Source organism: Felis catus, chromosome A2, assembly GCF_018350175.1.
Source record: "Felis catus isolate Fca126 chromosome A2, F.catus_Fca126_mat1.0, whole genome shotgun sequence".
NCBI classification, from domain to species: domain Eukaryota; kingdom Metazoa; phylum Chordata; class Mammalia; order Carnivora; family Felidae; genus Felis; species Felis catus.
In genome coordinates this window covers 163,944,851-163,958,506 of record NC_058369.1, presented here as the reverse complement: position 1 = coordinate 163,958,506, position 13,656 = coordinate 163,944,851, and the positions used below count along the sequence as shown (strand labels likewise).

Here is a 13,656-nt window from a genome sequence, read left to right as displayed (position 1 = left end):
TGGTTGTGGGATCGAACCCTGTGTTGGGTCCCTTGCTGAACATGGAGCCTGCTTAAGATTCTGTCTCCTTCTTGGGGGGCCTGGGTGGCTCAGTCAGTTGAGCATCCAACTTTGGCTCAGGTCATGATCTCATGGTTCATGGGTTCAAGCCCCACGTCAGGCTCTGTGCTGACAGCTCAGAGCCTGGAGCCCATTTCAGATTCTGTGTCTTCCTCTCTCTCTGCCCCTTCCCCGCTCATGCTCTGTCTCTCTCTCAAAACTGAATAAACATAAACAAACAAACAAAAATCTCACTCCTTCTCTCTGCCCCTCTCCCTCACTTACATTCTCTCTCTCTTTCTCAAAATAAATAAACATTTTTTTAAAGAGTCCCATTTTGGGGTACCTGGCTGGCTCAGTTGGTTAAGTGTCCGACTCTTGGTTTCAGCTCAGCTCATGATTTCACCGTTTTGTGAGTTCAAACCCCATGATAGGCTCCGTGCTGACAGTGCGGAGCCTGCCTGGGATTCTCTCTCTCTCTCTCTCTCTCTCTGCCCCTCCTCCACTCACGCTGTCTCTGTTTCTCTCAAAATAAATAAATAAACTTATAAAGAGTCCCATTTTGAACACATCTAATTTTTTCATACTATTGGAAGTACACACAGTGTTCAACACTTTGCATTTTTCACTTCAAATAGCTTCTATAATATTACCCAACATTAACATTTTCAAAGCATGTCTGCTAATTTGACAGGTGAAAAATTAACATCCAGTTCTCAAGAGGCCATCTACAAATGGCCAACAAGCACATGAAAAGATTCTCAACATCATTAGTCGTTAAGGAAATGCAAATTAAAACCATAGTGAGATACCAATTCATCTCTACTAGGATGGCTGGAATTTAAAAAAAAATTTATTTAACGTTTATTTATTTTTGAGAGACAGAGACAGAGACATAGCATGAGCTGGGGAGGGGCAGAGAGAGAGGGAGACACAGAATCTGAAGTGGGCTCCAGGCTCTGAGCTGTCAACAAAGAGCCTGACGCAGGGCTTGAACCCACGGACTATGAGATCATGACCTGAGCTGAAGTCAGACGCTTAACCAACTGAGCCATCCAGGCGCCCCTAGAATTTTTTTCAAATCTTTTTTTAACTTTTATTTATTTTTGAGAGACAGAGAGAGACAGAGCATGAGTGGGGGACGGGCAGAGAGGGAGACACAGAATCTGAAATGGGCTCCAGTCCCCAAGCTGTCTGCACAGAGCCTGACGCGGGGCTCGAACCCACAGACCACGAGATCATGACCTGAGCTGAAGTCAGAGGCTCTACCCTCTGAGCCACCCAGGCGTCCCTAGAATTTTTTTTTTTAAGACAGAAAATAACAAGTGTTGGCAAGGATGTGGAAAAATGGCAACTCTTCTCCCTGGCTGGTAGGAATGTAAATGGTACGGCTGCTGTAGAAACATTTAGCGCTTCAAAAAGTAGACTTCCTGTGCGACCCAGTAATTCCACTCCTAAGTACACACTCAAAAGAATTCAAGTACACGTATGACCGTGTTCCTAGAAGTACTCCTTACAACAGTGAAAAGGTAAAAACAGCCCAAATGTCCAGCCACAGATAAATGGAGAACCAAGCTAAGGTATATTTATCCGACGGAATGTGATTCGGCCATAAAAAAGAATGAAGGGCAGATACATGCTACCTGTAGAAGAATCCCCAAAACGTTGTTGGATGAAAAAGCCAGACACAAAAGGTATGACTCTATTTACATGAAGTATCCAGAATAAGTAAATCTAAAGACAGAAATCAGATTACTAATCTACCAGGGGCCGAGAGAAGGAAAAGCAGGGAGAACCTGCTGAATGGGGTTTTCTTTCGGGGGTGACGCAAATGTTTTGGGACAGGACAGAGAGTGTGCTTACAGATCACTATGAATGTACTGAGTGCTGTTGAACTGTTCACTTCAACATGGTTAATATCACGTTATGCAAATCTCACAACATTGAAAAAAATGACGTCTGCCAAAGAAGACCTACAAATGGCCAACCGGTACGTGAGAAGGGGTTCAACATCACTCATCATCAGGGAAACGCAAGTCCAACCCACAACGAGCTGTCGCTTCACCCCGGTTAGAATGACCGTTATTAAAAAAGAGAGGAAACGAGTAGCGTTGGTGAGGATACGGAGAAAAGGGAATCCCTGTGCTCTGTTCGTGCGGATGTAAATGGGTGCGGCCACCGCAGAAGATAGTGTGGAGGCTCCTCAAAAAATTACAGACAGAACTACCACATGATCCAGCAATCCCACTTCTGGGCATGCATCACAAGAAAATGAAATCACTATCTTGAAGAGATATCCGCACCCCCGTGTTCATTGCAGCATATTTACGATGGCCAAGACATAGAAACAAGCTAAGGTGTCCATCGGCGGACGAAAGGATGAAGAAGCTACAGTATGTACATGATGGGGTATTATTTTCATGCCAGCTATAAAAAAAGAAGAAAATCCTGCCACGGGTGACATGGATGGGCATCGAGGGCATTATGCTCAGTGAACTAAGTCAGAGAAAGACGAATACCATATGATCTTCCTTATGTAAGGAAGTCAAAAAAAGTCAAAAAAAGTCAAAAAAAGTCAAAAAAAGTCAAAAAAAGACCCTGAACTCTTAGAGTCAGAGAACAGATGGGTAGTTGCCAGAGGTAGGGGGTGAGTGATATAGGTGAAGGTGGTCAACACGTACAAATTTCCAGTTATAAGATAAATAAGTCCCCCGGGACGTAAGGAACAGCATGGTGACTATCGTTAACAACGCTGTGTTGGTATTTGAAAACCGCTGAGAGAGTAAATCTTAAAAGTTCTTGCATCACAAGAAAAAAAATTGTAACTCCGCGAGGTAATGGACGTTAACTAGACCAGGTGGTGACCATTTCACAATATATACGTGTATCGAATCGTTACATGATATGCCTAACATGGATTCGATGTCATATGTCGATTATATCTCAATTAAAACAATAAAAAACCTTGTTAAAATTATAGCTAGTGAGGTTCAGCTCTTTTCAGGTGACTGGCGATCTGTAAACGAAATGCTTATATTCTTTGTCCATTCAGGTTTTGGGACCATAGATTGTTTCGTTTTTTAACGGCTTTGTAGATACATTTTACGTACTGAGAATATTAACTGTTTTCCTGTGAACGTGGTACTAAGTCTCCTAGTCTCGAGCTACGTCACTGTATCGCTCTTTGTCCACAACCGTGTGACTGTTTTGGGAGTCAGCTCTGTCCTTTCCCTCAGGTTGAAGCTTCGAAATGTCTACTTTATTCATAGAACAGATGAGTACTGATTGAGGGGTTTTTTTTTTTTATTTTTTAAATTCTTATCACGATTTAATGGTTTGATTTTAAAAACTAAAATTAATGATAGAACTGGAACTTACTTGAGTTATGGTATGAGACGAAGAAGAAAAATTTTTCCCAAATTACTAATTGCCTCCCAAATAACTGCCCCATCACGGCAGGGACAACAGAAAGGGCTTCCTTCCCATGCTGACTTGTGGTGTGCTATTTTTCAAATGCAGTGTACCCTTGGCATGGAAAGATTTAAATATTTTCAACTTTGGCAATTTTTTTATGGTTTTACTCAAAAATTTTTTAAATTTTGTTATTTATTTCTTTAAATTTACGTCCAAATTAGTTAGTATACCGCGCAACAATGATTTCAGGAGTAGATTCCTTAGTGCCGCTTACCCATTTAGCCCCTCCCCCCCGAAACTTTGACAATGTTAATGTCCCAGAAAGACAGCAAATGCAAAATAACTTGAAATTACTCAATGGGCCCTACCGAGCTTCTCTTCTCTTCGTTCTGAGTTAAACTGGGAAGCATGTGGGAATCAGCTACCGACACCTACATTCCAATGAACTTCACGGTTTTTACACTCATCACAAAGCATTTTATGGGGGAATTTACAGGCCATAACGAGGGCGAAGGGGCATGGGGTGCCTCTTGGCTGAGTCCTACGCTCACAAGAATATTCCGTGGGGATCTTCAGCTTCTGTTGTTTCAGTTAAAGAAAGGAGAATACTCTTTAGTGCTTACAGAGATAGCCTGTTCGACTATCTGAATCCCATCTAATCCCAGATTGGTATCTTCCCAGATTAAGCCAATTTCTCCACAGGGTCTAGAGTGAGTGAAGGGCGTGAGGTCAAATCCACCTGATAAGGACCTTGCCCAGCTCCCTCCCAGAGAATGTGTGTGGGCTGTACTAACGACCCCTGATAGCTCCATCCATCTTCCTGAGGAGAGGCTTGCTCTCTGCCCGCTGCCGGAAGATCCACACTTTCTCAGGGGCCCTGGCGGCCGGCTCTGTTTTCAGAAAACAACAAATGCCGCGTTGGCCTCACGAAGTCTCCTCCTCCTCCTTCATTTCCTTTTCTTTCCTGCCTGTCTTTAGTTTCTGCATTTTTTACATTTAAGCATAGCTCATTCAGGGCGCTTGGGGGGCTCAGTTGGTTAAGCGTCCCACTCCCGGTTTCGGCTCAGGTCACGATCTCACAGTTTCGTGAGTTCGAGCCCCACATCGGGTTCCACAATGGCAGCATGGAGCCTGCTCGGGATTCTCGCTCTCTCTCTCTCTCTCTCCCCCTTGCTCTCTGCCCCTCTCCTGCTCACGCTGTCTCAGTCTCTCTCAAAATAAATAAATAAACTTGAAAACCATTTTAAACATAGCTCATTATATTTTATTTATCTTAAATAACTTTTTTAAAAAAATATTTAAGAATGTGGTATGCAAATTATGTTTTGGAGGGGCGGGGAATTTACAGAGAATCTTTCTGTGCTTGAGTGAAATGATCAACTCTGGTAAAGTATCTAAGCATGTTCACTTAATCCGCACTGTAAATCTGTTAAACAGAGCCACTCGGCTCTTGTACCAAACAATTCAAGTGACTATCCTACTTGAATTTCTAATTTGTTTGTTTGCTACATTCCCACAGCCTGGAACTGTGATGCAATCTACCCCCGCGGAAATCAACATCTTGGGTCTGAGTCCTGAGGTCTGGGGGCTGGAGAAAATCTCTGATCTTTCGGGAATTTAACCCCTTTCACTGGCAATGAGGCTCGTGCATTCTAAAACCTCCCAAAGCCTTTTCACCATTGCTATTCTGTACTGTTATCACTTTGGCCCTGAATTTCTTCTAGTTTTTCTGTATGTATTTTGTTATCATTCTGGAGCATATAAATTCAAAATTTGTATTTTATGAATTTATTTGTACTAGTCAGTGTATGCTGAGCATTTTGTTTAACACTTAATGCTAGAGAAGGGAATGTTCCGAATTACCTCATTTAATCATGGCAACAACCACGTTAGATGCCACTGTCCCCACATCACGCGTTGGGAAGCCGAGACTCAGAGAAGTGACTTGCCCAGGCTGCCGTTGCTGACGATGAGCATGTGAAGATCTCGAAACCCAGGCTCTGGCTTGAAACCCAGTGTTCTTTGCATGGTCCCACGTGGCCTCCCTTTGCTGTTTGTGGCCAAGAACCAGCCACTGCCTTTGCAGAGCTCAGCTCTAGGGTCCCTCTCCCCAAAACCACACGACCCCTCTGCCTCCATCTGTAAAACTTCCTAAGCAGCCTGAGCGGCTGCAATTCTAGAAGCAACAGAACTGCCAGCAAGTCAGATAATTACTGCACTCCAATTCCAGGCCAACCGCCTGCAGAGAGAGGTCTCCTTCTAGATATACTGGAGTTCTTTACCACCGAGTGGCTTACAGCAACATAAATGTATGATCCTATAGTTCGGTAGGTCATGTAGTCAACACAGGTCTTCCTGGGCTAAAATCAGGGTATCGGTGGAGCTAAGATCTTTCCTGGAGGCTCTAAGGGAGCATCATGTCTTTTCCAGCTTCTAGAAGCTGCCTGCATTCCTAGGTCCCCTCGTCCATCTTCAGGGCCAACCACAGAGGACGGAACTGTCCCGCACAGCTCTCTGACCCTCTCTGCCCACCGCCTGCAAGGTCCTCCCGTCGTAAGGGCTCCCAAGGTCAGAGTGAGCCCACCTGCATAGCCCGGGCTAATCTCCCATCTCAAGGCCCTTAATTTTAACATTTTCATATTTTTTATTTCACAACTTTTAGTTGCAAGAAACATGTATACCAAAAAAAAAGAGATAAAATATAAATGTAGAACTTAATGATGTATCATAAAGCCAACACAAATATAACTACCCCTTCAACAAAACCTAGAACATAGCGTCCTAGGATTTTGTTCCCCAGCTCCTACCACCTGATTCTACATGCTGATTTAACCAGGTGTGGGGGCGCCTGGGTGGCTCAGTCAGTTGAGTGTCTGACTTTGGCTCAGGTCATGATCTCGTGGTTTGTGAGTTCGAGCCCGGCATCAGGCTCTGTGCTGACAGCTCAGAGCCTGCTTCTGATTCTGTGTCTCCCTAGATCTCTGCTCCTCCCCTGTTCATGCCCTGTCTCTCTCTCTCTCAAATAAATAAACATCTAAAAAAATTTTTGTTTAACCAGGTGTTTATGGCAATAACTTCCCGGTCTTTTTCCTTCAGTTTTTCATCAAATTACGCATCCATACACATTGTCTTTTAGTCTTGCTGATTTTCCAACTTTATTCTTTTGCATTTAGCTTCTTTTGCTCCCTCAAAACGATAGGTATTCATCCATGTAGTCGTGTATAGTGTAGACCATTCACGGTTACTGAAGTATTCTGTTATTTGATTATCACTAGTCTGTCATTACCTGGTGAGTCGGGACCTATGTATACTCCATAACCAAGCAGTTCCACTCCTAGATCCGTGCTCTGTGGAAACGCTGCCCATATCTACCAAGAGACGGGCGTTCGAGTACTTGTATATTTGGGGAGAGCCCCAAATGGAAATGACCAGAATGGGATTAAGCAGTAGAATGGAAAAATAATGTAGCATCATCAAATAATAGAGTCCCTCGAGGCGTTTACTTCTGACCACACGTGCCACAAAAGGTACCATGCTGGCAGACCCTGGGGGGATTAGGAAAACCTCCTTGCGGGACGGCGTTATTCTGTCCACCACGCCAGACAACCGAAGTCTCTCCTTCCTTGTGAATGTCCAGCACCAATGCCAGCTCTCGACGCCATGCTAGACTTTAAACCTTCGCTTTGAGGATGTCAGTTGAAATCAACACCTCATCTCTGCCTTCTTGGCTGCTTCTTGACCGTCCGAGCCAATTCAGTGAGAGATCCTGTCCCGTGTTCTCACCCCCGTGGCTGCCCTGTATTTGTTCCCTGAAACCTTTCCTTCCACTGCGGACCACCCTCTGACCTTTGCCAAGGGTCCCTCATTCAGAGTAAATTTCTCTATGCTAATTTTTCCCCCCACAAAATTCTCCTACAGCCTTCTTGCCTCACGTACACCCTGACCCTGTCTAGAAGGTGTTGCCTCCCCCACGGACGTTCCAGATAGGAAGCTCGTCCTTCTCGCCAACGGCAGGAATTCTTGGGTCCCGGACAACACTGGCATTTCCTACCTACCCACGGCTGCCCCGAGCCGCACCGACCCTGCTCCCATGCAGACTCAAATCCCCTTCCCTTTGGATTCATGCCATGTGACGATGGCTCTTTCCTCCTTGTCTGCAAAACCCCTGCCTTCCGATTCTCCCGATGGAGGTCTCTCCCCAATCCCAGCCATTTCTCCTTCATTTCTTTGGGGGGGGTGGGGAGCAACAGAGAATCCACAGCAGCTCTGTCTCCACACCTAGTTTACGGACAACTTGTGTCATCCTGTGGGCAGTACCACCAACCTAGACAAGCTGACAGGTAGCGACAATCCTAGGGTGCTACGTTCATGAAGAAGAATCAGAGTAAGGATGATGGAGAGAGATAGGGGTTTGCTGTTTTATGCGGGTTGCTTTGGGAAGGCCTCTGATGGAGTAGCCTTTGAACAGAGAACTGAACAAAGTCACGTAGCAGGACACACGGAAACATGACGAGAATCCCAGGGGGACGATACCATGCGCCGGGGCTCTGAGACAGGAGTACGACTGGGGTGTCTGAGGAGAGTGAGAAGGCCAGTGCATCCGGGGTAGGGCGAGGGGAGAGGGGTAAGAGGCTGAGTCTGAGTGACAGCCGGGGAACGGATCTGTAGGCCTCCGCCAGGGACACGGTCACCTCATGGTAAACGCAAACACTAACTCCTCTGGAAGAGAACAGTGTTACACATACGCACACACGTTAACATCACGTGAAAACCCACATCCGTGTTCGGCGGGTCTCATTTATCTCACGAGAGTTGATACAATGAAGAAAACAAGAATAAACGTGCATGGGTAGCACATAGCAGGGGCTGGACGAATCCTGGACTGGACGAGTGAATACACGAATGAATTAATGAGGGGCCCCGAGCGGCTGCCTCACCTGCCCACACCACAGGACCCCAGAGCTTCAAACCTGGGAGCAAGCCCACATCACCGGTGGGGGTGACAGGCAAATACCGGTAGATGGGCAGACAACAAGCACGGACCAAGTTGTGAGGAGAAATGGATAGATGAATCCATAGGCACCGGTGAAGATTTTCATACAAGTCTACCAGAAATGTACAGGTTGAGCCCAGTTAGATGGATCGGAATATAGAGTATTAGAAAAACAAAATTAGACACATGTGGAACCTATGGCCACAAAGGTAAAATTTATTCTTTGGAAATCCACATAGATATTTTGAAAAATTGACCCAGCTTTAAGACACAAAGGAAATCTCAACAGAACAACAGGCCACAAATTCCACCCACAATATGAATTAAGCTTTCACAATACGAATTACGCAACAATTAAAAGACACTTTAAAACATCTGTTCTGTTTCAAAACTTTAAAATTCACTCCTTAAAAAAAATACCTGGATTAGGGGCACTTGGGTGGCTCAGTCGGTTAAGTGTTGGACTCTTGATTTCGGCTCAGGTCACGATCTCATGGTTCGTGAGTTTGAGCCCCACATCGGGCAGAGCCTGCTCGGGATTCTCTCTCTTTCTCTCTCTCTCTCTCTCTCAAAATAAATAAATAAACTTAAAAAAAAATACCTGGATGAAAGAGGAAACCAAAAAAGATACCAGTGCCTTGACAGCCTATAGGACAATTTTACGGAATTTTCCAAACATAGATATTCAGAAAAAAGGATAAGAGGCAGGGCAAGAAACATACAATTCATTCTATAAGTCTAGTAAAGCAAAATATAAGAAAACAGTTCAAAAAAAGAGACGTATAAGCTGATCTTACTTTTTTTTTTTTAATGTTTTATTCATTTTTGAGACAGAGAAAGAGCATGAGCAGGGGAGGGGCAGAGAGAGGGAGACCCAGAATCCGAAGCAGGCTCCAGACTCCGAGCTGTCAGCCCAGAGCCTGACGCGGGGCTCAAACCCACAAACTGCGAGATCATGACCTGAGCCGAAGTCGGACGCTCAACCCAGTGAGCCACCCAGGCGCCCCGATCTTACTTTTAGACATAGAAGTAATATGTGTGTGTGTGTGTGTGTGTGTGTGTGTGTGTGTGTGTGTGTGTGTAGGGGAAGGGATGGCAGGGAAAGAGAGTATGTGCGTGAGTGGAGAGGGTATTGTAAGATATCAACATCTCGTGGATCTTTATATAAGTGTTCTATGGGTTTGAAACTTTTCTAAATAAAAAATTAACAAGACTTTCTCCTTAACAAAACAAAACAACCCCATCCCAAACTCTCTGGTAGTATTGTGTGTCGAATTGTGTCCCCCAGAGATATATTCAAGTCCTAACCCCCAAGACCTCAGAATGTGACTGTATTTGGAAATAGGATTGTCGTAGACGGGATTTGTTAGGACGAGGTCCCGCTGGAGGAGGTGGGCCCTTAATCTGAGGGGGATTTGGACACAGACAGACACAGAGAGGAGGTCATGTGACCACAGAGACTGGATGTAGCGATGCCCTTCAAGACAGCCTGCAGGGAGGGGCCGTTTGACAGCTTCCCAATCTTTGGGATCTGCTCAGTATTCACCCCAAGGCCACGGCCTCCCGGGGACTCCAGCCAAGGACGAAGCACACATGCGTACTGGGGGCAGAGGCAGAGCGGGGCCGTTTGGGCCTCGAGGCAGGACTGTGCTCTGGGACTCCCCACCAGCCCCACGACCTACTGACAGTCACACGGCCCAGACCTCCTTCCTTCCCTCTCCCCCATGGCGGGTTTCAGGCCAGAAGCTTCTGGTCCACACTCTCCCTCTCTCCATCCCGACACTCTCTCTCTTCTCATTTCGTCTTGGCCTTTGGTCCCCACCTGACTTCAGGGTTTCCCTGTGGGACAGGTAGCTGCACCAGGGCCCCACCGTCCCTAGAAAGTCTTGGTCTCCTAGCTGCATGTGGAGCTCCAGGTCAGAGTCTGTATCTGGGGAAATTCATCCTGTAACGGGATCTAACCTTATAGCTCCTGCAAAAGCACACCTTCCATTTGAAATAACAAAGCACGGGCGCCTGGGTGGCTCACTGGGTTAAGCGCCCGACTTTGGCTCAGGGCATAATCTCGCAGTTCGTTGGTTCGAGCCGCGCATCGGGCTCTGTGCTGACAGCTCGGAGCCTGGAGCCTGTTTCTGAGTCTGTGTCTCCCTCTGCCTCTGCCCCTAACCCACTCACATTGTCTCTGTCTCTCTCAAAAATAAACATTAAAAAAATAAAAAATAAAAAGGGGTGCCTGGGTGGCTCAGTCGGTTGGGCGTCTGACTTCGGCTCAGGTCATGGTCTCGCAGTCTGTGAGTTCGAGCCCCGCGTCCGGCTCTGTGCCGACAGCTCAGAGCCTGAGGCCTGCTTCAGATTCTATGCCTCCCTCTCTCTGCCCCTTCCCTGCTCATCGTGCTCTGTCTCTGTCTGTCTCTCAAAAGTGGATGAATATTAAAAAAAAATTTTTTTAACAAATAAATAAAGAGGCCCCTGGGTGGCTCAGTCGGTTGAGCGTCCGACTTCGGCTCAGGTCATGATCTCGCAGTCTGTGAGTTCGAGCCTCGTGTCGGGCTCTGTGCTGACAGCTCGGAGCCTGGACCCTGTTTCGGATTCTGTGTCTCCCTCTCTCTGACCCTCCCCCATTCATGCTCTGTCTCTCTCTGTTTCAAAAATAAATAAACGTTAAAAAAAAAACCAAATAAATAAAAAATAAAAATAAATGAAATAACAAATCGACATCTTAAAGCGGAATATGTACTTTCAGAGTCCAAAGACTCATATGGCTGAAATACACATCCACTCTTCTTCTAATGCCAGTGGAGACTTGGAGGGGCCCCGCGAGAAACTATCTCTGCACGGGCAGGAGGGTCTCTGTGATACAGACACGGGGTCAAGTCCCAAATGGAAGGCTCATACCTGAAGCACGAGAGGCCCCTATCATCCGTGATCGGATCAGTCCCTCTCTCTTTTTGTTTCTTATTAATTTAATCTTTCCCCGAAAAACTTCCAGGTGGTGGTCTAGTTTTTCTTTCAAATCATCTGGGAAAAAAAAATCCAACGCTTGACAACATAGAAACTAGAACTACAGACAAGATAGCAACGTATCACAATTTTGACGGATTGCTGAAAACCATGTTCTGCCACAGAAGTGCTAACGTTACAAATGTTATCCTATGTGAGGAAGGGAGAGACACGTGATTCAGCATTGAAATCAACCGTAAATACTCTTCTAGGTTTCTAGTGAAATACCTCTATTTTGATAAGTCACTGTTAAGAATGTAATAGAAAAAGCGTGAGTCTTGGCGCTTTGGAGCAATCTGACTTTCTCACTAACATGTCAGCTCTGGACATGCCTCTTACACGCTCTGGGCTCTGTGCTGACAGCTCGGAGCCTGGGGCCTGCTTCGGATTCTGTGTCTCCCTCCCTCTCTGCCCCTTCCCTGTTCATGCTCGGTCTCTCTGACTCTCAAAAATAAATAATAAACATAAAAAAAAATTTTTAAGCCACAGTCTAGCAGAAGGTCTCCCGCCAACCCCCGTCCCTTGCTCAGGGCTTTGGGGACTTCTCGCTCAGCATGCGGCCAAATGTGCTGCCCGGTGCTACTGATGGGATAAGGACTCTGACCATCTCTACACATCCCCTCCTGTGCACAATAGTAGAAATAAAGAGTGGTTCTCGGAGAAATCACGTCATACATGGTAGTGCCTGGCCAACGTGTGAAATTCCTAAGCGTAGCTGACGTTGGCTTGAGTAATCTTCAGTTGGACAAAGTAGAGTCACTTCCCCACGGGTCAGTCTCCTGGAACATGCTCTTTCGTAGCCCTGCCTGTTCGTCTCCCTACTCTCTCTCCTTTTTTGCTTTCCCAGCCCACAGGGGGTCAGATTCACAGATTAGGTTAACTCTTCTGTAGGAAACCTATCCAATACTGACATATTGCTCCCAAGGGAAATGGACCCCTACAGGGACTTACAGACTCCAAGCTTTTCACTAGTCTGGGCCCTCTTGGTTTGCCTCAGGTTTATAATTAAGCTGTAAAACGGATAACGAATCAGATTTTGTATTCATATCACGACTCTTTGAAACCAACGAGCAGAGGAGAGCATGCTCTTGACTGCCGTTGGTCTGATGAGAATTCTTTCGTGAGAAGGACTTAGGTCCTGTCTCTTCCCTGCATTAAGCCTCTGATAGCACTCCATTTCTCCAGAGAAAATTCAACCAGAGTCCCTCATGAGCGGCGTTGCCTTTTGGTGGCTCTGGCTGCATGTCCACACTCTCTCCCAACGCTATACTCATATGTAAACTACAGGAAGTACAGAACTATCCCAAACTCAGGATGTTACCTCTGGGCCTTGGCAACGCTATCTCCTCTGCCCCTCCTCTCCATCTAGGTACCTCCAACTCGCCCCTCAGACGTGGGTTTAGATGTCACCTCTTCCTGAACAGCCTCCATGACCTCTGAAGACCAGGTTGGTGCTCCTATATTTACCTCATGGAAGCACTGATCGCCCGTGAGCCCAACACCGCGGGGCAGGGACCGGCTCTGACATCCCCACCGGTGAGCCAACGGCGCCTGCCTCCACACCCATCAAATGTGAAATGAGCAAAAAAAGAACCCAAGCGCCATCAGGGATCGCCTTCAGAGCACATGACATCGATGGACGGAGTTCTGTCTTACCAGAGTCGCTCATGTCGTCTACCAGAATAATTTCTTCAAGGAAGTGGCGTGGGGTGAGGTTTACGACACTGAACATGGTCCGAAACAAGGCGCTAAACTCCTCGTTGTGGAAGCAGACGACAACACTGGCAGTAGGTAGGTTGGCTGGGTAATGTTTTTGAAAACACCTGCGAGGATAAGGGAAGAAAATGATTTGTGGTCTCACTGACGCAAATCATTTACGGTTTTTCCTCTTTATTCCCGTAATGGATGATTACGATAATAAGGTGACCGTACATTTGAAAACACCAAAATTAAGGTACAAAAGCTCTTCTAACTTCTTATCTATTCTAATATTTTCTCTTAAGTTTTTTTTTAACATTTATGTATTTATTTAACGTTTATTTCTGAGAGACAGAGTGCAAGTGGGGGAGGGGCAGAGAGAGAAGGAGACACGGAACACGAAGCAGGCTCCAGGCTCTGAGCTGTCAGCACAGAGCCCGACGTGGGGCTTGAACTCACAAACTTCGAGACCATGACCCGAGCCAAAGTCAGATGCCCAACCGACTGAGCCA

General features: G+C 46.1%; 1 protein-coding gene across 7 annotated transcripts in view; it reads right to left on the bottom strand.

Moving 5' to 3' along the window:
- GALNTL5 (polypeptide N-acetylgalactosaminyltransferase like 5) overlaps nucleotides 1-13,656 on the bottom strand; it is a 57,641-nt gene that overhangs the window by 23,849 nt on the left and 20,136 nt on the right. For 6 of the 7 annotated variants that reach the window (XM_019826048.3, XM_011280626.4, XM_023250760.2 and 3 more), the window contains 2 exons: nucleotides 13,103-13,269; nucleotides 11,342-11,464 (listed from right to left, as the gene is read on the bottom strand). In XM_019826048.3, the coding sequence (XP_019681607.1) occupies nucleotides 11,342-11,464; nucleotides 13,103-13,269 (290 nt within the window). The remainder of the gene's footprint in view (nucleotides 1-11,341; nucleotides 11,465-13,102; nucleotides 13,270-13,656) is intronic. The other variant, XM_019826046.3, reaches the window with a different exon arrangement.